Below are 26,539 nucleotides of genomic sequence, written 5' to 3'. Positions count from 1 at the left end.
AAGGTAGATGAGTGTTCACGTAGCTCTAGGTGTGCCTTTATATTAGGAACTTGAATTTCTCTATGCATACTCAGAAGAGAACAGTCTTCTCCAAGTGGATTTAGACCATTCTCCATTAAAAGGGCCTTGTCATGCTTAATTTGTAATGGGGCGATTCTGTGGTATGCCTATACATATTTGCAGAGTCTTATATTGAATCTGCTTTAGAAAGAGGGATCATTAGATGGATTTGTCCATTAAGTCACGGTGGTTTGGTGGGGATTTTTTTGTATGTGACTTATGCATATCCTTTATGGAAGCCTACATACTCTGCTGTTTTGAAGTTTGAAAAAATTGCAGTGATGTTTCATATTGTAAACAGCACTCTAGTATGAAACTTGCAGAAACCAAAATTCAGATCTATAAACATGCTTCAGTGTTCTTCCCTGTAAAGGGACAGTTGTTACATAAATCCACTAAAAGAGGAATTTTAGTATTTTAGTGGCTTTCTAGCGTTATTGCTGAATATGAAAATGCAGTAATTAAACAAGGATGATGCTCTCTTGCTGTGAGGCTCATACATGCTCATTCTTCTCTCCTCCTATCCAGGGTTATAATTATTTTGTAGCAAACTTTATCCAGAATACATCCATTAAAAGTCTTATGGTATATTCATTGGATGACTATGTAAACCAACTTTTCTCTTCTCCCCCCTCCCCCCTGATTTACTGTGCTAGACTAATGAAAATGATTTGAGGAAGTTCTTTGCTCAGTACGGCAGCGTGAAAGAAGTGAAGATAGTAAATGACAGAGCCGGAGTATCAAAGGGGTTAGTATATTGAAAATACAACAGAAAGCTGACTGACTGTAGTAAATTTGATTGTGATTTTCATAGCTCGGAATATTATTAACTTTGTCATTGGTGTTCCCGGTTATTCCATGTATGCAAAAATCTGCTCTTGCCCTTTAACATCTTCATATAAATGTCTTTAATTTGTATAACTGCAAAACTCTACTGTCATATATATATATTTTATATATATATATAAAAATATAATATATAATATAAGGTGAAGCTGTGTGCAACTAGGGAAAAATCAATAGTCCTTTCAGGTATTTTTCGGACAACAATAATTTAAGTAGATAATCCTAAAAGGGTAACTGCTGAAAGCCAGTATGGAAAGGAGCCTAAGAATGGAGATGGAGGTGAGATAGACCTGATTGTGCTGGAGTATATGGCAAGTACATAACTAAGATTTTGTGTTAGGTTTTTTTGGAACAAGAACATGGCAGGGTGGGATTCTGACAATGAATCATGAATGTGGAAAAGAGCTCCAAGATTGGAAGTCAACAATAAGAGAAATGCTAAAGAGCAAATCTGGAGAAAGATTAAGTCTGGGTAGTGAAGTTATTGCTAGAACCCAAAGGATGGTGAAAGAAATCAGGTAAGGTAGGGAACTCTACTGCCACAGAAGGGTGGAAAGAGGGCTGAAGCAAAAAGGAATGTGTGTGAGAATCTGTACATGAAAAGTTCACTTAAAGTTCACTTTGGTCAGAAGTTCTTTTCTGAACAGTGAGCCTGTGCTGTCTGCATCTTATAATTTTAATGCCGTCAGCACTTAACATATATCAGCAAATTACACACTGAGCTGCAGGTCTTAGCGTAGAGTATACATCTGCATGGCATGTTGGACTTGTTCCTGGTCCCAGATCCATCACCAAGCCTCTTACCTTTTTACTAAATTCCAAAAAATATCTGAGACTTGCAGTATGTGTGTCTATATAATACAATAATCCAAGAATATCAAGTTATTATGCACTTGTGACTGCCAACATAGTAAATATGTTGGAAAATAATTATTTTTTCAATGGTGTTGGGATTTCAGTAGAAATCCCAGTACAGGCTTCATTGCTTCTTGTTGACAAGTGATTTAAGAAATTTAGAATTTTGTGTGATTGACTATATCTCTTAGTTTATTGTCCAGATAGCACATAGAATGAAAAGTCTGTGTAGACAAGGTCCCAAGTTAGGAAAATAGTTTCTGTGTTCTTCAAACTTGCGAATGTGTCCGAATTTGTTTAGGAAAGGCAATACAGGAAAAGACCACTGATTTAAAAGTATAGCTGGTCAGAGACTTACTGGATCTCTGTACTCAAAGAAGCACAGAAATGCTTGCAAAGAATAATATGTTGTATTGCAAAATTTGCTCTGCTGGATGGAATGACATCTTGGTATCTTCTGAAATCTGACCCTGAGAAATGAGCCACAAACTTAAACATGCATACAAAAATACTAAGAGATTTTTTTAGAAAGATTTGTTGTTATTCATAAAGTTAATTTTGGAAAAAATAGCCTTTTTTGTATGTATATGTTGTGGTACAGACCTTAATTATAAGATCAGATACCTACTTTTGCGTAGGCAGTGCCACATTCAGTGGCCTAGATTTCTCTGGGAATGAATTGAGGGGTTTTGGAGGAGTTCTAACTGCTGCAACAAATCAAACAGGCTTTCTCCACAGAAGAGATGTGGTGAAAGAGACATACTGTGTCATGAAGTAGGAGAATAATTCATTCTTGATCACCACAGAACTCCTGTTTAATGCTAGTCATGTCAAGAATGACAAGAATAAGAGAAACACTCTGTCTGCATTGCTGCTTTTTCCAAGAACTCAATTTAGTATACTGGATAGTGCTTGTGGAAGCACGGAGCATTTGCAGGTGTTGCTGAAGTAGGTAGAAGCTGTGTTATGAAGTATAGTAGTATTAAAAAAAAAAAAAACAAACCAAAACCAGAACATCCCAAGTGTCTCATCTTGGGCACCCATAATGAGCAAGAGCTTCAGCTCAAAATCTCTTTCATTAATAGAAATGAAGGACCCAAAGACATACACTGAGTAACAAGGGCAATACAGACAATTTGCATAACTTTCTATGCGGGCTGCTCATTCACTGTATAGAAACAGAAATATATGGTGATGTACTTAAATATTTTAGTAAGTAGACTGTAACAAGGATGTTAAGTTAAAATTACAGTTGTTACTGCAATTTCTATAATGAATTTTTTCCATTAGTTTAGCTTTCAATGTCATATGTTGTACTACATATGAAATACTAATGTGCAATATTTGTAAATATGAACTTCAGAGACTTAGCTTCTGTAATTTTTATTTAGATATGGCTTTGTTACTTTTGAAACCCAAGAAGATGCACAGAAGATTTTACAAGAGGTAAGTGATAGTCCCCATTATGACTCCATCTTAAATGAAATACTTAATTTCCTATCAGACACTAAGTAGCCCTGATTGTCTCGTCCTCTTCTGTTTGCCAGCTCAGATTTGAAGATCTGTTAAGTTTGGTCTGCATAGTTAAGAAGATGACTTAGCTTTAACATAAGGTTTATACTGAGGTCTTCTGAAACTAGGGAAGGGAGTTGCCAGTTCATAGTAGAGCTCATGATTTTGACAGTCTATGTTTTCTTAGTCTATATGTGGTCTGTAGTATATATAGAGCTATAAAGGCTTTATCCTTCACAATTGCTTTGATTTCCTTTACTAGAAAATCCATTGCTGTCAAGATTTTGTGGGGAGTTGTGAAAGAAAACTGCTGTCTTTTATTCTTACATGTTTGATTGTCAAAGATGATGTAATTCTTTTCAGGAATGATTAGATTCGCTGGAGTCATAAACAATGAGGCTCACTTTGTCATGTAATTGTTGCTTTCTGTCTTCACTAAGTTACTGTCTTGATGTGTGTTGTAGAACCTCCCATGTGTATTAGCACTTCAGTTTGTTTTGTTTTTTTTTTAAATGTGCTCTCAGTCATCTGGTTGAATGTATTGGAGAGATCTGTTGGTCAGGATCTATTCACACATATGAAGATATCTGGGGGGTTGGGAAACAAAACCAGAAAACAGTTTCCAAGGCTTGCAAATTGCCTTCTCCCAAATAGAAACCTGGTTAAAATACTGAAATACTGAGCCTTTGGAAATACATATATTAAAATTCAAAATAAGAGCTGGGACACTTTAAAAGAAATTTTCAGAGTGTTTTCAAAAAAATACAGTTATGTGGAGCCAAAAGAATATACAGATAAGAACTTGAGTCAGCTACTCTTCTTCCCCAGTTTTTTTATTGTTGTAATTTTGTGAACTAGAAGAATACCAATGGTACTGAGTACCATTGTGGAAATGGCTTAAGATTTTAGCCCCTGTAACCGAAAGGCTGCTCCATGTGAAGTCTTACTGGTGTCTCATTCAATGATATTAACGCTTTTTTGTCCACTTCAAGTGCTTTAATTTAGGTGCCCTACAATTCTGTCACCTCTTTCGTCTTTGCATCGTACTTCTATCTCGTATTCATCTTAAGATCAATTAGCATGTAAGTCTCTCAGATATCTTAAGCTGAGAGTTTTACAGAGTGGTAGGTGTTGGAAGAGACCTTCAGAGATCATCTAGTCCAACCCCCCTGCGGAAGCAGGTTCACATAGAGTGGGATGGACAAGAACACATCCAGGTGCGTTTTGATTATCTCCAGAGGAGATTCCACAGCCTCTCTGGGCAGCCTGTTCCAGTACTGTCATCCTCAAAAAGTTTTTCCTCATATTCAGACAGAATTTCCTGTGTTCCGGTTTGTGCCTCTTGTCCTGTCTCTGGGCACCACTGAAAAGAGTCTGGCCACATCCTCTTGACACCTGCCCTTTAGATATTTGAGATCACCTCTCAGTCTTCTCTTCTTCAGGCTAAACAGATGCAGGTCTCTTGGCCTCATAAGAGAGGTGCTCCAGTCCACTGATCATCTTTGTAGCCCACTGCTGGATTCTTTCCAGTAGTTCCTTGTCTTTCTTGAACTGGGCAGCCCAGAACGGGACACAGTGGTCTCACCAGGGCAGAGCAGAGGAGGAGGATAACCTCCCTTGACTTGCTGGCCACACTCTTTTCGATGCACCCCAGGATGCCATTGGCCTTCTTGGCCATGCTGGCTGGTGGTCACTTTCTGTTGTAAGTAAAACAGTTGGAAGAGAATGTCGCTTTACTTATCTGTACCTGGCACTTCTTTATTAAAAAATTATTCTGCCACAGCTTAGCCTTACTAGGATATCTCTTTTATTGTGGTTTTATGTTTTATTAGCCTGGATGTGAGTCTGTGACTGCCTGTAAGGCAGTCCTGAGTGAGTATGGGGACTTTTTACATTCAGCCCATATAGTCTGGCCATTTTCATAGACTCACTTGTTCCTGCCATCTTTTGTAAATTTTCTCTTTCCATGATCATGATATTAAGTTTAATCTTTATACTTGGCAATTGTCAGTTGGTGCACACATGTGCTTTTATAAAAGCAGTAAATACATGAGGAAGGTAAAACTAAAAAAATCTGCTGACAATTACAGGTATCAGTTGTTAGTCAAGAAGCTCCATGAGGAGTAAGTAATACTTGAAATTACTGATGACTAATTTTGTCTGTGAAGTCTAAAGTTAGATTGAAAAGGAATTAGTATAGTTTTTGGTTGTTTTGAGATGCACTGGAAACAAAAAGCAGGGTAGGGTGAAACCTGTTAAGTGCCTTGTCTACTCCTGATTTTTGTTTCTTGGATGCCTAGTTATATGTAGAAATACAGAAATACACATACTGAATGTCTCTTTTCCTTTAATTCTAGGCTAAAAAACTTAATTACAAAGATAAGAAGTTGAATATTGGTCCAGCAATAAGAAAACAACAAATACGGAGTCCTCGTATGTATTTATTTATTTATTATGTGTCACTAGGAATGTAAGCTTCTAGCAAAGATCTACCTGGTCATGCACCGTATTAATGCTGTGCATGGAATATGCTCAGAATGTTTTGCAGTGGAAGTAAATGCATGCCAGTGGAAATGTCCAAATAAACATATTGTTGATCTTTGGGTTTTTTATCTCTTTTCATACATTATTTACTTTCTTTTTTGTAAAAGATGATCTAGGAATAAACTGAATGGAAATTTCTCTCGGTTGCCAGGCAGAACCTCAAATCTGAACGCTTACACTGTCCTCACAGATTCTACAGGATAAAGCAGTCTGTGGTGGTTGATTGGGTTGTTACCAATTCGTTTGTTTATATTGGCAAAAATCCATCAGGACTGTTGCATCTTGCTTTCTTTTAAGTAATGGGTGGTTGCAGTCACCATACGTTTCCTAAGAGTTCTTTGCTGTAAGATAATGGAATGGATGCTCTATGTTCCTCCTTTGGCAAAGAACTATTTAGACTGAACACTTATGTAAGAGGAGTGTTGATAAGGGTTTGGTTTTTTTTGTCAAATTACTTTATCTTGAGCAAGTATGCTGTTCTTTTTGGGGAGACAGAAGACAAGTGTTCTTCTAGAGAAGATGCCCTCTCCTGACAGGAGCTGTTTTATTTCTATAATACACTACTGAAAATGTAGGGTATAAATCACCAACTTTTAAGATCTGTCAGTGTTTAGTATAGCAGGGCATGCTGGTTTTGTTATTCCTCAGTAAGGGCTATGTGTCATATGTAAAAAGCATTCACTTTGGAGTGCAGCAGGGAATGAAGTGTACTTTTTGTAACTTTCCATCAGTATTTGTCCTCTGTATGCTAACAGTGTTGGTGCAGACCTACTTTCTGCAGACAGGAAACTTCCCTCTCCCTTCCTCCTCTCATACATAAATATGCCCTTCTCCCTTTTAATTGTGTAGGATAGCATTTGTCTGCATACTTTGTTCCAACTGTATAGTTTCTTTGCTTTAGAAATTATTTAGCATGGTCTCTGCTTAGTTGTCATCAAGGGGCGATATGATTTTTTTTGTTATGCTTTATTTCCCTTTCTTTGACTTGGACTTTCTCACTTGTGGTGCCTCCTTCCTCTGACTCCTGTGCTGAATGTGCGTATTGATAGGAGAGGGGCATATCTCTAATTCTGAGGAAAAAACATCAAAAGAATTTTTGAAGAAAGCTGCTCTGTCCTTTTGAGATATGTTTGTGGCCCTCTTTGACGCTTCTTCCTCAGCTCTAAGATAGATCTGTGATACAGGATCATATTGACATCTAGAGACATACCCTAGGATCTGATTTTAATGTATCTACTCTCATGCTCAGCCTCTCAACCTTAGTCACTAGGATACTTTGTTCTACTGCAGATCATCTTGAGGTTCATGAAGCCAGAAAACCTAGACTTACAGTATCACTGTAAGGCTGTGGTTCTATTACATTTAGCAGAATTGAAGAGATAGCCCATTTATTGCTGTCCTCTCCAGCCTGACTGTAATCTAGTGCTTGTCTTCTGTACTATTAAATGAAACAATTTTTAGCTCTTCTGTCATGGGTCCTTTTTTGTGAATAATTTTGAACATACTGGAAGGGCCACTCAGTTTGCTCTTTCCCAGCACCAAGTATTGTGAAAATGGTCATTCTAAAAGCTGAAAAGAAGAAACCAAACATGAACAACTGGAAGGAGCATGATGAATTTTTGTGGGCTGGAAGACTTTCAGGTGGCTGTACCTCCCTCAAGTTGGTAGGAGGTTTGTGTCACGGTGAGTTTGCTGGATTTGATGGAGAGCATTTCTTTTCCTCTGTAAGAGACATGTTCAACAATAGCAGAAAGTTCTGTGCAACATACTTAGTGAAGTGGACAGGATTGTTGGCCATGTGATCCTGTTGGCCCTCCTCACTTGAGATATCAGTAACTACTATTCTAAGTTGCATACAGGAGCTAAAGTTAGCCTTTGACTCCTCAAAGATCTGCTTAACGCTATCCTAACAACCATCTTAGCCTGACCTGTCTATGGGAAGTATTTCAGCTTTATTGTATCCAAGTGTGTTCAGGCTTTTCTAGAAGTTAGTCAAACTCTTACCATTGATAAAGGCCCTTGAATCTTTGTGGGATCCTTCTTGGTTCTCTACTTAGCACTCTAATAATCTCTTCAATGTTGTGTCTGTCCATAAAGTGGCACTTCCTTCCTAGTGGCACTTCCTTCCTAGTGGCACTTCCTTCCTAGTGGCACTTCCTTCCTAGTGGCACTTCCTTCCTAGTGGCACTTCCTTCCTAGTGGCACTTCCTTCCTAGTGGCACTTCCTTCCTAGTGGCACTTCCTTCCTAGTGGCACTTCACTTCCCTTTGCAAGGGAGATGAAAAACTAAAACTTGCTCAGTGATTTTTTTTTTCCTTCGTATTTTATTCTTCCTGAGTTTTTCCATGCTATGTTACTACTTAATGTGACTTCAAGATTTCAATTACAGTTACAGAATTAATTTTCCTTTTTTAGAGAAGTCTCTTTATATTTGGAACTGAAACTTGTCTTTATGTTTGCCATCTAGAGAAATATGAAGTCCTGCCCCATGTCCCCCAAAACGCAGGAGAAAGAAATAGAGCCTAGGTGATCTCAAAGGCAGTGTTTGGGGGGGAAAAACTGCATAGGGGTAGATAGCCCTTTATTTGAATAATGCTTGCTGTCAGTACTCCATAGAGGACTGTGTAGTTGAAACTCTGCTCTGGGATCAGACCGTGCTAATTTATAGCTTCTGCCATAGTGGCAGTGTTGTTGAGAAGTGTCCCTGCTGCTGATGTCTAGATCCCAGTTTTTACTTTTGCCAGACAATGTGCCATCACAGAAAGACAGTCTTTGTGTGTTGAGAAACCAGGTTGCATCTTGTAGTGAATTTATTCTGTTGGTTTCAGTGCTTGGATCCTGTTTCAGCTAAATAAGAGTATGTGGAGCTTACCAGTGAAAATCTCCTACGATGTGAAGTTACCTTTGGATATTTGAGAGAGAGAGAGATAGATATATATATATATCAATATAAATAAATATAAATATATATACATATTTAGTAATTGGAGATATCTGTTTAGTAATTTATGTGTATGTCATCTTCTGTGCCCCTTCCCATCTGCCTCTGGAGACATCCTGTGACCATCTGCTTTCATGATTTTATGTTTGAGAGGGAATTGAGATGGCGCTAGGCACACTGCCCCATGTTCTTTCATTTGAGTGTTTTGCTTCTCTGAAGATCAGAAGTGATCTTTTCTTTTTTATGACCTACACATCTAAAAAAAAAATTACTGGTAACTAAACTTTAAGATATTAATTCCAGGTTCTTCTGCAATACCAGAAGCTAGTACAATGTATTTAACGACTTCAAGTGGATATCCTTATATTTACCATAATGGAGTGGCTTATTTTCATACATCTGAGGTTGCTTCTGTTCCGCAGCCATGGCCAGTAAGTAATTTTTGTATATATGCTTTTCTGGGAACCAGGATGAATGTAGTGGTTTCACGTCCCTCCTACGTTCAGTTTCTTTGGCTGCTCCTTGTGTTTGATGTTTAAATGGCTTCCTTATATTAGTCTGTTTATTTTGTGTTTTTAAATAGTGCTTAAGTTTATTGTTCTTCTGCAGGGAACCTTGCTTTGATTTGACCTGCTGGACAGGGTAGTTCAGAATGAGTGTGAGCCCTACTGCAGGAGCAGCTTTGTTTTACAAAGGAGTTGTTGGTGCTTATGACCCTTGATTGGCTCTATTTATTATTATTCTGAGAGTGAGGTGTTCTTGGCTGCAAAATATTATGCTGACGATGAAAAGACAACATAATACTAGATAAACAAAGCAAAAGTGAAATTGTCCAATTTTAGTCATTCACATAGTCTTTTTCACAAATACTGCTTGTTTTAGGAGGCAGATAATTCAATAGATAATTGTTTGGCTTTAGTAGGCTTGGGGAACTTTGACAACTTCTTCCTGCACTTCCCAAGAATTTCTGTCCATCACCTCAGTTTGTTTTTTTGGTTTTTTTTTTACAAGAGGGAAGGATTGCAACATTGGTGGGGTCTGCATAAGACACAGGATGTACATAGAGGATACGTCCTTACTGGTTTCTGTAAAGGCAGTAGTTACAGAGGCTGTACATACTATCTCTGTAAATGAGGGGAAAATGCCTTCATGTATTGGGAGGAAAATCTCCATAGAAGAATTACTAATAAATAAAAACAAACTTTCACAAAGTGGAGATGAGAGCAGTAATAGAATCTTTAATGTTGTTTATTTTGGCACTATAGAGTGTCTTTGTCAGTATTTAACCTCTGTTTTAATCATTCTTTTAACTTCTAGATGTTTGCTCTTCTAACAGAGATGTGATATAGTGCCTTATCAACTTTAGAGGATAAGCATAAACACCCATTCACATATTTTTAGAAACCTTTTTTGAAGTTCATGCTCTGTAGCTCTAGAGAACTTGCTCAAATCCTACCTTTTGGAAAAAACAATACTTTTTGTGTTCTAGTACTGAACTCTGATTCTAGTGTCCTGGCTCAAATCCACTGTGTTTCAAACAAATAGCACTCAGCCTTTCCAATTAGGAGTAGTGCTGCCTCTTTTGGTTTCAAGTTTACATATTCTTAACTTTCATCATTAGGAAAGTACCTATATAAGTAGTTAAGGAAAAAAACCTGAAAATTTGATGTTACAGAAAACGCTACTCAAATTAAAGATATTAATACGTTTTGGTGTGCGCTGTCATGGTTTATCTCCAAACCAGGACAATTGTGCGTGTTTAACAGTGCAGATCAGGTCTTCTTTTCCATTTTGCATTCTGCACTTTCATGTGGTGTACAATGAATTATAGTTGTGGAGCAGTTCCTTCCTAAATATTTGCAGTAATGAGGGAATTTCATGACATGGGAGATGGCACACACTAGCTTTGACTTATTGGAACTGGAGGTTCACAGTCCTGTGTTGTTCTCTACCATGGCCATATATTTCTGCACCCCCTTCTTTCACTGTTGTTTCACTGACCCCTCCAAAAACACCAAGCATATTTCTAGCTGGTTTAGCTCCTTAAACTGGCTCATTACCAGATCAGATGAATGCTGGTGTTGATGTAAGGAAGGGAATGGAAAAGGGAAGATTGTGTTGGAGCTGTGGAGGGGATAGGAATACACTAATGACAACTTAGATTGATGCTAAGTGTTTACAAACATGTACCTATGGTCAGGATAGTGAATGACCTTAGCATCTCTAGATAGTAATGGCCTAGTGTTTTCTGTCAAGAACTATGTAAATATACCAAACTCTTTGGTTTTGTCTCTAATGTGGGCACTTAAAAACTGTGGTTTTGAAGAATCTACAGGTAAGTTAAAACTTGGTAGGGAGGGGAGGTGGTTCAGCATTATAATACTTCAGAACTGTTCTTAATAGGAGTCACAACTTATGAAATTGCTGCATTAAGACTTGTAACTTTTCTCTTTTCAAGTCGCGCTCTGTTTCCAGTTCACCTGTGATGGTAGCTCAACCGGTTTATCAGTCTCCTACATACCATTATCAGGTATCTGTTTGAAAATGGGCTTCAGACTATCAGTATTCCTTCCAGCCATGCAGTTTTATTTGCAGCACTCTCTCAGGTCTGTTTATTCTTAGGAAATAAAAAGACTGTTCTAAATAATAATATAAACCAGACTTTAATTTCATCAAAGGCTTTCTTTTCACTAGAATACATTTTATTCAGTTTATGTAATTACATGGAAATGTAATAAACTAAAATTTTTTTTGGTGTTGCTAGGTAATTGGCTTAGGAACATCCTTAACTTTTATCATCTAAGCCAAGCTCCTGCTCAAAGCAGGGCTGGTTAGATCAGGTTTGTCGTGAGCTTGTCTAGTTGAATTTTAAATATCTCCAGTGATGGAGATTCTACAACGCTTCTGGACAGGCTCTTCCAATATTTATCCCTTCTCATAGTAAAAGACTTTTTTTCCTTATAACTAGTTAAAACTTTCAATGTTTCAGCCTTTTTCTGGACTCTTGTGCACTGAACACCTCTGATGAGAATCTGGCTCAGTCATGTGTATCGCCCATGCTCCCCTTAAGTAGCTATAGCCAGCAATAATCATCCCCTCCCACCTTTTGCCTTCTCAAGCCTAAACAAACACAATTCTCTCAGCATCCTGATCTGTCTGTTCTCTAGTCCCCAAACAATTGTGGTGGCCCACTACTGGATTTATGTAGTATGTATGCATTTTCATTGTGTATTGGAAAGCTAACTGCATTTTGTCTTCTGTTTTCCTAATTAGGCACGCTTCTTAGATGCTTTAGTATTTTAGAAGCTTATCAAATGCCCAAGTCAGAGGCTGGGTGGAAGGAGACAAAACCATGTTCCTGAGTTATTTGGGGGCCTATGAAAATCATACTACTGTTTAATTAAAAATTTATTATAGATTTGAGATAGTTTTCATTCTAGTGTGTGTATGCATATGTTCTTAATCACATAAGTAATTTCTCTTCTTGTTTGGATTTAGGCACCGACACAGTGTCTTCCAAGTCAGTGGCAGTGGTCTGTTCCACAGGTAAATACAGTTCATAGTTGTAGCATTTTACCGTTAGTTTACATCTAGTTTAAAGGTATTGTGCACTTACCTAACAGTGAAACTTCCCACTATTCACAACACTATTGAAATAAATATTAATTGCTATATTTTAGCAATGCATTTGCAACACTTGCTGATACAATAGAAGGCATGGAACAGCATTTATTAAAACATTAAATACAAATCTGATGTAAAGAAAGCATCTTTCCCTCCCCTCTACGTCTGCAAAAGTTTGTATTAAATTATCTCAGCTCTCGGAAGGAGGTAGACTCCCATATTTTGCCTGATAGGAGAAATTAGTATTAACTAGCTTGCTAACTGATACTAACTGTGATGTTTCATTGGAATATTGCTAGCAGAGGCATGTAGACACAGAAATATGTTGAAATTAGACCCAGACCCTTGAAATAGGAGGAAGAACTTTTAATTGTTAACTTGCTAACTTTGAGGGGAGACTTTATCAGTTTTGTGATCTGTGTAGCAGAGGAGCTTAATATGGAAATCTTGCCACTGAAGGAACTTTTAAGAGTTTGAAGGTAAAAGGAGGACCAAGTCCCTTCAGCTTGAACTGTTAATGATGTGTCCTCATTACTTTAGTAGCAGCCAGTTATGTCCAGTTATGATCAACTCTAATCTATTAATAGATGTCAGTTTCCTGGTTTGAAATCTGGATGCTGAATTGGAGAGATACTGTGTGTTTTATTTTAAAACTAACATACTTGTGTTTTTAATGTAAATTTTTTGCAAGAGAAAATGAAACTGTTATGTTTCTGTGATCGTGAGTAAATGTGAATTTTGTGAAAGTTTAGGATTTCTCCAATAGTGTTCCACAAATTGTAAATGAAATCTGAAAAATGTGTAAAAGTGATTAAAGGACGTCTTTGTTTTATTCTACTACTTGACTTTTCTATCCACTTCCCCCTCACTTAGTTTCTTTAGGTTATCGAAGATGATTTTGATACTTTATCTTTTAAAGCTTTGTCTTTGTTTATATGTAGCAAAGACAACTGTAAAATAAGCTTTGGTATTTATCATGCATAAATTATAATTTATGGAAATAATATGTTTTATTTCAGTCTCCTCCCTCTTCACCTTCATTCTTGTATCTGCAACCACCTGAAGTCATTTATCAGCCAGTAGGGATTACCCAGGAAAGTGGATGTGTACCTCCTCCTCTTCTAGTGGAAGCTGCAGTTCCTGAGGTATTTTTATTAAAAATTTTTACTTACAATTGAAGCGTTTATCTGCAATTGAAAAACAGTCTTTTAGTTTAAGCACAGGCAGTTGAGAGTGCTCTCTGTCAACTGTTCCCTGTACTTACCCCCCACACCCATGCTGCTCCTGTTAAATTATGTCAGTTGTCCTCAAGTTAGAGTATCTCCTCCAGTTTTCTAGGGGCATGCTTTGATTCTGAAATATTTTAAAGGGTGATAACTGTATGACAGGCAGCAGTATAAAGACTAGTCAATTTGTTTTGTTTGAAGATAACATTTAAATAAAATTAGTCAAGACTCTTCAGAATGCTGTATTAGTCTATCCAAGCCCTAACAGTTTCCTGAAGTAAATCTTCTGTGTGAGTAGAAGCTTGTTTCTAAATATTCTGAAGATCAGAATGAATTAGAGTAGTTGAATGACTAAATAATTTTTTCTCTGATTTTTCTGCTTCTGTATCAATAGCATTTCTAATATTTAAGAGTTTCTTAATGTATAAGGCCATTTCTTTATCATTGGATATTAAAAATGACAGTAAATTAGCTATAGAAAAACTTACTATAAAATTGAAAATATATTATGATTAATTGGTACATTTCCTCACTGATAATTCATTCCTAATTAACAGGGATGCCAAAATAAATGGTAAATTATGACAGTAATCAAGTATTTTTACAAAAGTTGAAGAGTGTTTTATTGCTACACGAGAAGTTCCAAAACTGGTATATCAAACACCTTAAGTGGGAAATCATGATGTACCTAAGTAATTTAATTTCCCTACAAAGGTCTTGAATAACACAAGACTTTGGTTGTTGGGTTTTTCTTCTTTTTTTTAAACTGTATAAATCTCAGTATTTATTGTATAAATCTTATTATCAATATTATTTTTACCTTTTGTATTTCATAAATCAGATATCAACTTACACAGGAATTTGAAATCTGTGAGTGTAAAAACACAATATTAGTTTACAAATATTTGGATGTAACATGCTCTCAATTCACAGGCATGTAATTTGTTGTGTTAAAGGAAACAGTATGGAAATTCAGTAGATGGTGTAAAATTCAAAGAAAAGCCTATGTATTACTTGTATGTAAATATCTTGTAAGTGCGATAATGCTAGGAATTACATTTCATTCTGCTAATCTACACATTTAAACGCTGTTCCAATCAGATCTGAGTGAAATGGGTATGTAGTAGAGAAGCATGCTACTTCTGTCAAGGAAAGGGCTTTTTGACACTGATCTAGATACACTAAACTTACCAAACTTTGGTACACCTGGGAGAACATAAATATTGACATTTTTGTTCTTAAAAAGTCAGTAGTTCAGATAAACACAACCCACAAGTTGAAGTTTTAAGGAATCTAAGCTCATGTGAAAGGCTTACAAAAATATAAAAATGTGGAACAAGCTTTTTGGCTTATTTCTTGTATTTATATTTTTATACCAGCTGTATTCTGATCATGGAGTTCAAGCACCACATCACCAGCCTTACACCCAGAGTGCCATAGCCATGCCTGCACCTGTGAGTATCAAACTGAGATAGTTAAAGCACAGTAGTCTTACTGATCCCCTTTCTTGAAGGAGACAGAAGAGGGACAGGGATGAAAAAGTCTTTTATTAATGAAATTACTAAATAAGGAAAATGGAAATGTTGCAGAGAAACTGAGATTTTTCTTCACTTGAGGCTTTTTTACAGAGGATACAATTATTACTTATTTTTGAACGATTTGGGGAAATTAAAAAAAAGAATAACCATCACTAGTTATTTTTGAACTTGACATGCAAAGAAAACTGCAAATTGAAAAATGTATTTTGAGAGAAAATGGTGAACCTTGTTCAGTTCTTTGAAATGATGGTTACAAATCTCTGACTCTGGACCTTCAGAAGTTGAATTAATTACTTGCAGCCTTAGATAAGCATCTCATGCTGTGGTGAAGTGGGGGTTTTGGAACATAGAGCATAAAAAACTGTCCCAGTTGTCCGCCTGTGGGTACTCTTCTGTACAGTTCTGATTTTGGCTGTTTGAAAATGTGATTCTTCCATGTTGCCTGGTGCATGTTGTTTGGATTTTTTGGGTCCTAGTTTAAGGTCCTTTTGCTAAATTAATAAGGCTGTTAGTGCAACATATGAAATGATGTCTAAACTAGATTTAGCCTAGACTCACCTGGTAACAAAGGACTAAAGGTATTAATTTTTTTACCTGATATTAAAGCACTTAATCTTCTGTGAAAGATGCTTACTCAACTACAAATGACAGACCAAATATGAATGAATCAAAGCTATGTTATAGGCTGTCTTTCATATGTATTTTTTTTCTGTTACTTTCCATTTCTTTTAAGAGAAAAGAAACTTATTTTGAGAAGAATCTTTTTTCCAGAGTATTGTGTAACAATATCTACTAGACATTGCCAGTAGAGGGGGCTGTAACATTAAGTGTTGTCTTGGAATAAAATGTGAGTGTGCCAATAAAAAAAAAGCAGCTGTATTTGAATTTGAGAATACTAATCCTGAGTGAGTCATATTTTTAAGAAATACTTAAAAGGGAGTTGGTATAACACAGTGATCACAATATCCAGTCTATATTCTATTTTCTAACAATGCAGGAAAACATTTTTTTTAAAAAAGGCAGTAGTAGTCTCAGAATCAAAAACAAGTGCATACTTACTGTATCAAACAGAGAAACAAGCTTTTTCACCTTGAAACTTGACTTTTATTATCTTTCCTAGGGCCAAGGCTATATGAACAAGATATAGTGTGAAGTAAGTTACAAGGCAGAGCTAGAGCATAATAGCTCTTCGGCAGTAGTTGCCACAGTACCATGCTTTACCTTTGCAAAGGCAAAGTAGTTTACTCTGTGCTAAGTGATAATGTGTTAATTTACAGTGGAATATGTGCATACATGGTAAAATCATGTTTGGTTACTGTGGCATAGGAAATGAGCTGCAAATTCAGACTCTTATTTATCTCCTGATACAGTATTTTCTATATTTATTCATAGCTTTAGAAGTGATTGTGCACACAGCCAAAGCTGGCATAACCCAGCAATTCATTCAGTTTTCCACACCACCCGTTTCCTGCGCTGGTAGAGGTTTTTGTGAGGCGATATGGTAAACCAGGTCAGGGCACTGATGTGGATTAAGATGAAGCCCCACTCCCACCACCCAAAAAGAGCTAACTTAAACTTGGATCGGTCCTTCAGACCAGTTTGCCAAGCAACTGCACAGACTCATTTGTACATGAAGTTTGGGATAGGCTAGAGGAAGTAAGACTTGTGTTAGCAGTGCAGATTTAAACTTGATGAAACTGAGCATGAAATTGCTAATCCTGTTCATTTCTTCACTACATTTCTTGCTCATTCTTACCTGTTTTCACAGAAGTCATCTGTTACCCATAACTGAAACTCTGCTTTGTTAGAGTCTCAAGTAGATAGTTAAATAGACACAGCTAAAAACATATAGTTAAACTCTTACAAAGACTTGCTGAATTCTGATAATCTTACTCATTACAAAATGATGCTACATAATTTTTGATAGGTTTTAATATTTAGTTAGTTTCATTTAGTAGTAGTTCTGGAATATAATTCTCTTTTCACATTTCACCTTACATTTTCACATACCCACTTAAAGCTTTGAATATATTCTATGTGTAATGAATATAATCAGCTTGTATTGTGTTTATCACTGTGGCTGAGCACTCAACAATGATTGGGGGGGGGAAAGGCAAATGTTGACAGCAGACTGCTATGTATTAAGCAAGTGGCTGTGTCACTGCTGCATAAAAATACTGCCTGCTGGCTGTAGTCTTGTTAAAATATCCCAACAAATGTATCTGCTGCTTGAAAATTACCAAGTAGTGGCCATGTAAGAGGGCAGATGCCTAAAATAAGGATCTTATCTTGAAGGTAACTTGCTAATTGCCTCCACTGCATTAGAAATTGCATACGGAATAAACGTATGCTTTATGCTAGGAGCTGTAAGTCATATGGTGAAAGTAGGATGGGTACAGCCAGTATTAAAGATATTCTTGGTAGTTGCAGACATCTTACAACTTTCAAATGCAGCTCAAAACAGAGCATGCTCTGCAGCCACATTTTAAGGAAGTCACAAGGGTGAGCAAACAAAATGGATTAAGTCTTTATTGAAGAAGAAAATCACAAACTTCTGCATCAGTTTTTCCACTGCTGTTGTGGATGTTTACATGATTAATGAACTGAGTTCTCTCTATAAAAAGAGAACTCAGTTCATTAGTCATGTAAACCATTCAACAGTTAACAAAGGAAGCTTCAGTTTTGGCAGTTCTCTAACTTATTTTTCATTCTGTCTATTCTACCACTGAAGTAGCATTTTTTTGATGTAACTTTTAATACAAAATTTGTAATGGTCTTAAATGAAAATTAGAAGAGAGCATTCCCCAATTTCCAACTATAATGTATTTTTTTAGATCCAAATTTGGTATTTAAGATCAGGTTTGAATCAAAAATAGTGATCCCTTCCCCTTGATCATGTGTTTGCTAATTATTCTTTGTATTTACTTGAAGGTGTTTTCTTTTGGGGATTATACGGGTTTTCTTCATGAATATGTGAAGTGATTTCATCTTCATATCTATACAAATGGATAAAGGTTGACATCTGTTCTCAAAGGCTGCTAGGTGACTTTTGGGGTTTTTTTAGGAAGCATGAATTTTTCCTTGCTTCTACTAGATCTTGTGCAGTGTTTCAGATCTTAAATTGTCCTCTGATACAGAGATTAATGTTTGAATGCTCCTAGAGGGCATGTGTGAGATTGTGTTTGATAGTAAGATCTGTGTAGTCTACTGTAACTGCAGAAACTTGAGGGAAGATTAAAATTTGTTAATCTGTTTTCAGACCTGGTAGAAATACCTGTGAGTTAAACTTTTGTTTTGCTGGATGGTTATCTTGAGTTCTGAGACACTGTCCTGGTAAATGTTTATTGGAGAGTGTGTGTGTGTGTATGAGGGAGACCTGTGAGGCCTGGGGAGCTGAGCAACACAGTTACAGCCTACATAAAACTGAGCAAAGGTGTAAAAGGTTCTGGCACATGGAGGTAGGTAGGTCATCTCTTCCAGCTGCAGTATACCTGTCAAGGGGTACGCATGATTCTAGTCTTTTTGTACAGGGGACTCTTTAGGCCCTCGGGGGAGAGGAGGAGGTGTTCTCTTTTATTTGAGTTTAGACACTTGGCTTTGGGGGCAGGCAGGGGTGGGAATCAGGAATCAGTCTATGTTATCTAAACTCTTCACTCCTGTCCCCACAATAGACGAGTTTAGCTGATGAAATCTGACAGTCTTGCTTAATCTAATTCTTAGAACCTAAAAGTGTTATACACTGGATTGGAGTGCAGAGCTATAGTACTTCTTTTAAGCTTACCATTTTCTTTAGACGATGTTCTGGAAAGGCACAGAAGAGTACGAAGTTGGTAAGCATTTTTATGGTTTTTTTCCCTGAAAAGCCAATAACTCTAACAACAAGAACTGTCAGGGATAGAAATTTAACCTGGTTTTCAGATTTGTTTGTGTGTGTGTTTCTTGTTGCTACTTTGTTCTCTATTCTCCACAATCTGTTTTCATAGCTTTAAAATTGAATTTTCTACTTATATAAGAAAATGCTTTTTAGAAAGATTAAAGATTATTTGCTTGAGCATTTCTAGTTTACAGTATATTGACAATAATTGTCTTTAATTGAAAAGGTAGAGGAGGATCTTCCTATGTCAAAACAGAATTTAGGGTATTCGTTTGTAATGCAGTTCATGTATATATGCATTCAGATTGTAATGGTGCATAATTCTAATAACTTGGCCTTTTTGTAATGAATGTTCTGTAAATTTAACTGAACTTAGAGCACTCCGTTTTTCTTAGCAGTTAAGAATAATAAGTTAAAATTTGTATTCTGTTTGTGTATAATACACATAAATATATCTATGTTTATACATGTTTGTATATATACATATGCATGTATATATACATCAATTGTGGGGGTTTTAAGGGGGAAGTCTTGGTGTAATCATCTTGGGAGAAGCACAGTGATTTTATACTAGTATTGTGTGCTATTGTATGGTACTTCATCTGAAACAAAAGAATCAAACCTTAAAACGTATTTTCTATATAGGTAAGTATTTTTTTTCATTTATAGATGCAGTGAAATTGAGAGAGAGAATAAACCTTTTCTTTAAAGTTACCTTGGTACCAGAAATGTGAATCTAAACTTCTAGTTTTCATAATGTATGACTCACAAGAGGCTTGTCATCAGCTGTAGCAAGGTCTATTGCCTGTAAAAAGGGGGTTTTTAAACTCTAGCAAAAATACATTTGTTAATTTTATATTAACATAGAATGGGGTAGATAGCATGCTTTTTTTCTGCATTGTTTCCTTTTATGTCTCTTTACAATGTCCTCCTTTTCTATTCCAATAGTTTGTTCTTATTCCAGTTTAATTTTTTTCTTTTGCTTTCTCTGATGCGTATGTTCTCTCTTTCTTTGTTTGCAGACAGTGTGGAGCATTCAGTATTAAGCCATTTGGGCAGCTCTAAGTCTACCTGTACTGATTTTTCTTGCCCAGTCCTTCCCATGTGGCTGAGATCTATCATCAACATACCAGCTAGCAGCTGCCTGTTGTGAAACTTGGGGTCAGTTGTTTCATTGCAATGCTTGCTATTTACAAATCGGTAAATTCTAAATCATGGTCTGGTAGAATTTAGCATAGTCTGCAATATAACTTATCTGCTTCCTGCTTGTTTGTAAATTTCCTAATGATTCTCTTATGTAAAACAAAATTTATATAATCCCTGTCATTCACTCCTAGGATAATCATATATATAAATTCATCATTATTTTCTTTCTAGTTCAACTTCCCAAGTTCTATGTGCGTTTGGATTGTTTTCCTTCAACAGGAAAGGAACTTTTCAGCACTTTAACGTGTGATTTTTGTTTCTGAAACGGTTGTAATTCCTTTATTGACAATGCAACTTTCTCCCCTTTTCTCCCTATTTTGTGTGATTTACAATGATTTGTATTCATGGAGTTATACTCTGACAGGTGCTTAACCACGCTTTTTATTGTGAAAAAGGTGCTGCTTTTAGTTGCTTACACTTCTTTTAAAAATTATTATTTTAATAAAATGAAGCTAGGGTAGAATACGGATGTGGCTTTTAAAAAAAATATTAGAAATTTGACAGTGTGAAACTGAGCACAGGTCTCTTCTGTCAGGACCAGCCAGTAGAGAGGAGAAAACGTATGTGTGTCTTCCATATTCTAATAGGAGTCAAAACTAAAGAAAGAGTAAGAGAAATAGATTGGGACTGAAGTCCTGTAAGGTTGATGTAACGAAAGGTAAGGTGGGCAGGGGAACTGGCACTAGATGGCCATGGAACCTAGAGAGGTAGGAAGGCAACGCACAACATGATGTGGAGCTGGCAAATGATGGAAAGAAACTGAAATCTTGGTATTGAAGTGGGTTGAGTATCCTGATAGGGATGTGGGAACTACAGCTGATTGTATTAGAAACTGTCAGAGCTAGAAGGGAGGATAAAAAGATGATTACATTTAACAAAACAAAAAGTTAGAGCGCTGAAAAGGCCTGAGCTGAGAAGATAAGGTTAGGAAACAAAGACAGTTTGAGTCATATGGCGTAGTGGGAATGGGAAGAAAAGACTCAGATTAGTTAAGTAAAAAGAATAAAATAAATGGGAGTTTCAGAAATTGGATGCAGAGCAGCTGAGGTACAAAGAGAGACTGGAAGAGAATTTGATCTTAGGAAGAATAAACAGAGTAGTACAAGTATTCTAAAAGCTGAAAATCTGATTTTCCTTTTTTGAACTAAGGCTATCGAGCTGATGTAATATCAAAATGAACTGTAACTTTTAATTGAAGCATTAATAATGTAGTAAATGGGACACACTTTGAAATAGAGGAAACAACACAGCGCTTTTTTCCCCTCTCTTTAGGAATTGAGGTCGTGTTCTATGAGAAGAAATTTTTCACATCATTCGTCTGAGTGTGAGACCTCGATATACATGAAGTCCCCATTTTCATCCTAGAAAAGATTACAGAATGGAAGATAAAACTCTTATCCCACCTTCTACAGATTCTGTAAAACAGATTTTTAGCCATCTACTTTGCTAACATACCTATCACGTGGAGGATGTATTCTTCCTAACTTCTAGCATTTGCCTGAAAACACCTAAGTTAAAATACCACTCCTTTTTGTAAAGAAATAGAATGAAATTTTGTAGTTTGGACAGGTAAAAATACATGAAACCGTGATTTTATCCTGCATTTCCTTTCTTAATACAAATACTGCTACAGGACAAAATGGTGACGTTTGATACGCAGCCTACTGTATAAACTTTGGTACTAACATAGATTGAAAAACAGCATAGTTCTATTAAATGGGAAATTTAACATTTAATTTCTGGATTACATAAACCTAAAAGATCCATTAGTTACAAAGTAAAAGCCATCTTACCACATATTAAAAGCATTTATGTGCTGTGGGTTAAAATCTGGTTATTTAAATTACATGCATTTTGTTTCAATTCCAATAGAGTTTTCGACCTATAACTTTTTTTTTGCCATTGGTATTCTCTTTTATAAAGTGTTTCACTTATGTATCATTTTAGTGCTTGGGAATAATAACTTTTTAAAATAAAATTTGTACCACTAGCTTAATAATTACTTATATAAGGCTGACATTTTTCTTGCATATGGTAAGCAATACATTTGGTTTTATGGTATGTTTTTAGCTATAGAAAAAGGCAACAATTGACTTCTTACCATTACAAGACCAATGCAGTCTCTTGGCAGTATCATGAGTTCAGATAGAATACTGCTTTCCCATCAACTCATCAACTGCAGGAAAATAATTTTCTTTTTCCTTTTTTCTCTCACCTCCCTCACCGCCTCTTGCCATCCCCCCCGCCCCCCCCCCCCCCCCCCGTGGGATTCCTTCTATGTTTTGTAAAAGTTGGATTCCTCAGAGGTTAAAAATCAGTTGTCATAGCTTACACTCTGGTAAGCTATGGCTTATTGCTTGTGTAGCACTGAGGTCTTTATTTCATGTATGTAAAATGTCTGTGAGCTTTTCAGTTTTTTCAGCTCTGTAGTAATTTGGGGGTTTTCCTTTTGTGTTTGTTTTTTTTTTTAATCATTCAGAGATCTTAGAGTGGGCATTATAGTCAGTAAATAATCCATGTGTACTATGTAGATATATTTTAAAAATTATTCTAGCAGTCAATATCATTCTTTGATACTGTGCAGGAAGAGAGGAGGAGTCTGGTTCTGTTCTTAGGATGTTTCGAAGTTGTTGTGAAAGGAGAGCCATGTGCTGTGTCTTGGTTGCAAGTTTCCTCAGGTGACTTTCTGCCTCTTGCTAGGTAGAAAAATTTACACAAGTGTAATTTAATAGTCTGTTTTTAAAAACTTGCTATTATAGCAGCAGTAGGGGATTGTTTTACCAGTAAATATCAAAAAAGATATACTGTTTGTTGGATGCATGGGGATCTCAGCCTGGTTTTGAGGGGAGAAATACTCATTGCTGTAGACTGTCATGTTTCTGAGCCAGTCTGTACTGCTAAAAACATCTGTGCAGTTGTTCTGTTTGATTTTTAGATTTTAGAATTCATCAATATAAATATATTACAGAAGTCTTGGCACATCCTAACAATAATTCATTTCTGTGGAAGAATTTTTACATAGTAAATAACTTTTTTTTTAATTAAGTGCTGTTTCTGAAGGTGCCAAAGAAAAGGTTGTGTGTTCTTAGATCCTTATTTCTTGTATCATGACACAAATATGCATTTGACCCAGGATTCAGAATATTTAGTCCCAAGTCCTTATTTTTTGAATGCATCATTTGTTAACCAAACATGACTTCCCAGTTTTTAAAAGGCTTTAGAGATCCAAGAAGCAAACTTTACAGTGAGTACTATATTTAAAAAAAAAAACAAACACAAACCATGTGCTTACAGGGAAGTCTTTTGAACTAATTGCTTGAAAGTGTACAAATACTGGTGCAGTCATTTACATGTCATCAGATTGTGGCTCCAGTCCAGATACTTATAAAAGTTGTAGTTCCATGTCAACTTGATCATTTGGAAGGATATTCAGTGTTATGCACAGAAGGATACATGCAGTGAGCATTCTACTGTGAGGCCTCTAACATCAGTCTGGAGGTACTCTTGGTTAGGATTGTATCACCGGGTCTTAACAATGCTTCAGTTTAATTTGTGAGACCTGGAAGAGACCAAGACAAAGCTCTGAATGTTGGCTTTCCTCCAAGAACCACAGCTCACTGTTGAAATACCAGAGGCTCTCCATTGAGGTTATAGCTCATCTTTCTTCGAAATGCTTGCCAAGAATGATGGCATGATGTCAATCACTAGTAACTGAACCTTTAAGCTTCCAGTAGTTGAATCCTTCTATAGGCACAATTGAGGCACAATAACTGACTTCTGTAATTACATTACAGGAATACACAAATGATATGCAGTGAGAAAGAAATAAATCACTTCCTCAGGTAGTGCCTAAAATTGTGTTATCTTGACATTCTAGCATTCATGACTTTTTTTTTAATCTCTTGTACTACACAGCATTATTCTCCTGTGACTTAAAATTTCCATAGTACGGATATTCCTGTGCTCTTATACGGAAGTCATCTAGTTAACTGCAGTTGTTAAGATCCTGATCCCTCATTCATTTGGGGGGATTGGAGAAGGGTAGCATTCTTTTTGGTCTTCTGCAGATTCCCGTTGATAGCTGTAAGGCTTTACACATGTGCTAGGAGGGAACACATCAGGTTAGGACTGTGCACTGTGGACATTCAGTAGCTAACATCAAATAATCATCTTTGTCTTTATGCACTGCTTGTCCCATTTGTGTATTAGCAAACTAAATTAACTTTCTGGCTTCCAGCCCCTAGAATTTAGAGACCCTGCTGGTATCTTTGTTATCTACTGAGCTGACTGTTACAGTATTTCTAGCAACTGTTGTCTATTTAATGTTATATTTATATGGCAAAATGTTAGTTTTAACATTCTCTATTAGATAGCACTGCATAAAAATCTGTAGATGGGCAGAGAAGTTATCAAAAATTATCTCTCTCCTGTATTTTTGATCAAGGACTACTTTCTTGTGGTAAGTGGAATTCACCAGTTCACTAACACTTCTGCTTCCTGCTACTTCTCATTCTAAGTATCAGAAGTCTATTCATCATCCCTGAAAAACTGTTTGTATTTTTCCTATTAAATTGGTAATTCTTTGTATTCTGAAATCCATTTTTCAGAATAGCTAATATTAAGTCAGTGAGAAAACTGCGTTCCAACAGTAACTGAGCAAAAACTAGCAGAACACATGGCTCTCGAAGTGTTTTTCTGTTTAACACAGTTCTAAAATGTGAGAAGTTGTATGGTTGTAAAATAGGGGGGTTTTTTACAGTAAAAATTACAGTAAATTGGTTTGGCTTTGTAATGTTTAAGTAGTATGGTAGTTTCAGTTCACCTGGTATAAAAGTTTGTTTCCTATTTAAGTAAAAAAATACACAGTTTAAATCAGTATTTTTAAGGATCCAAAATACAATGCCAATGTCTTGATATATGTGTGCAATCCTGTATGCAAATCCTGTTATGCAGAAAATCCAAATCGAAATATAGAAAGCAGAACAGTAGTATGTACCTCTTGTTTTAACAATGTTTAATAATGTAGCTAAGTTGTAATGGGAAAGTGTAGGTCTTGTAAGGCCTTCTTAGACTTTGAGTCACAAATAATTTAAAGAAATGCGGAAACTGTAATTTTGAGGGCCTTGCATGGTAATTTTGTACCTCTGTCAGTGGAGCTGCAGTCTAGATAAGTGTGTATGGTAAAGTTAAACAGAATACTGTTCATAATACTTCCAGCTGGTATTAATCAGATAAACTAGAACATCCAGTTTCATTCCAGAATGTATGATTTTAGTTGATCGCATGGCTGTGTTGTTTGACACTGTATTGCAGATACACATGATATATAGTTCCTTGATAAGTGAGATACTGTGGGTATGTATAGCTAAAAGTTTAATAGATTTGTAGATCTCATTTTAGAGAACTGTTAGCAATTTTATAAATCAAAAGCTGTTTGTTGAAACAACTACTTGTCATACAGCAGTAATAAGCAAGTTTCTGTAGTTTGTAACTTGTAGTAGAGTTCTGGGTTGGTAACTTAAAGTTTAATTCAAATTGGTACCTATATACTGTTCGGATAGTGACTTCTTTTTATTTAATTGTAGTATTGATGAGTATTTTAAATATGGGTTAAGAAAAATATGAAAAATAGAATTGATGAATTTTTATCATTAAACTATGCTTTTGCAGTCATTAAAGCAAGCTATTGTTGTCATCTCTGTTAATTATTTTCAGAACATTAAGTTAAATATTATTGCAGAAAAGCTGGCATTTCTGCTGAAGCTAACATGTTTAACAGGACTGTGTTCCCATTAAATTCACAAAATTATTCCTTCAAAGGAAAAAACTAAATGTCATGGGTTTTCTTTTTAGTTGAAGTAATAGTTCTTGGGGATGTGAAAAATATTTGACAATTGAATTGCAGAATTTTTTGTGATGGAGATTTTTTTGCTTTTGCTTTTTCTGTCATCCTGTCACAAGCAAAAACTTTACATTTGCCTTGAGTCATAAAACAAAGGAAGTAAGCCTAAAAAAGTTCAGAGAGGAACTGTGAAGTTCAAAAGTGTTGCAATTTGAGATGATTAATATTTAGGGAGTTTTTAATGCATTGTTTTTGAATTCTATAGCTGTTTAGACAGCCTCAGGTTCTGGAGAAATCTGACTCATTTAGCTTGTGTTTGTAACTTGCCCCCTTGTATCTTACTAATATGTCTGTCCTCTATTAAAAATGTTCTGTGTCAGTGATGACTGATTTACAGCTGCTAATAAGGCTGATTTTTGGTATTTTTTTAAGTGGTGCTCTTATATGCCTTTGTAAGCTGCAAACACAGGT

General features: G+C 36.1%; 1 protein-coding gene across 2 annotated transcripts in view; it reads left to right on the top strand.

The window, feature by feature from the left end:
• Positions 1-25,961, top strand: part of BOLL (boule homolog, RNA binding protein) — a 32,740-nt gene extending 6,779 nt beyond the window's left edge. Inside the window, exons 4-13 of one of the 2 annotated variants that reach the window (XM_074594409.1) lie at positions 717-808; positions 3,153-3,207; positions 5,631-5,706; positions 9,062-9,189; positions 11,217-11,288; positions 12,257-12,304; positions 13,402-13,527; positions 14,988-15,062; positions 20,047-20,181; positions 21,499-25,961. In XM_074594409.1, coding sequence (XP_074450510.1) covers positions 717-808; positions 3,153-3,207; positions 5,631-5,706; positions 9,062-9,189; positions 11,217-11,288; positions 12,257-12,304; positions 13,402-13,527; positions 14,988-15,062; positions 20,047-20,085 — 711 coding nt within the window. In that variant the 3' untranslated portion in view covers positions 20,086-20,181; positions 21,499-25,961. Of the gene's footprint in view, positions 1-716; positions 809-3,152; positions 3,208-5,630; positions 5,707-9,061; positions 9,190-11,216; positions 11,289-12,256; positions 12,305-13,401; positions 13,528-14,987; positions 15,063-20,042; positions 20,182-21,498 lie in introns of both variants that reach the window. The other variant, XM_074594410.1, reaches the window with a different exon arrangement.
• Positions 25,962-26,539: the final 578 nt, after the last annotated feature.

The sequence above is a fragment of the Larus michahellis genome, chromosome 7 (assembly GCF_964199755.1).
Source record: "Larus michahellis chromosome 7, bLarMic1.1, whole genome shotgun sequence".
Taxonomy (NCBI): Eukaryota; Metazoa; Chordata; class Aves; order Charadriiformes; family Laridae; genus Larus; species Larus michahellis.
The sequence above is the reverse complement of the archived record's forward strand: the minus strand, read 5'-3'. Positions and strand labels throughout refer to the sequence as shown.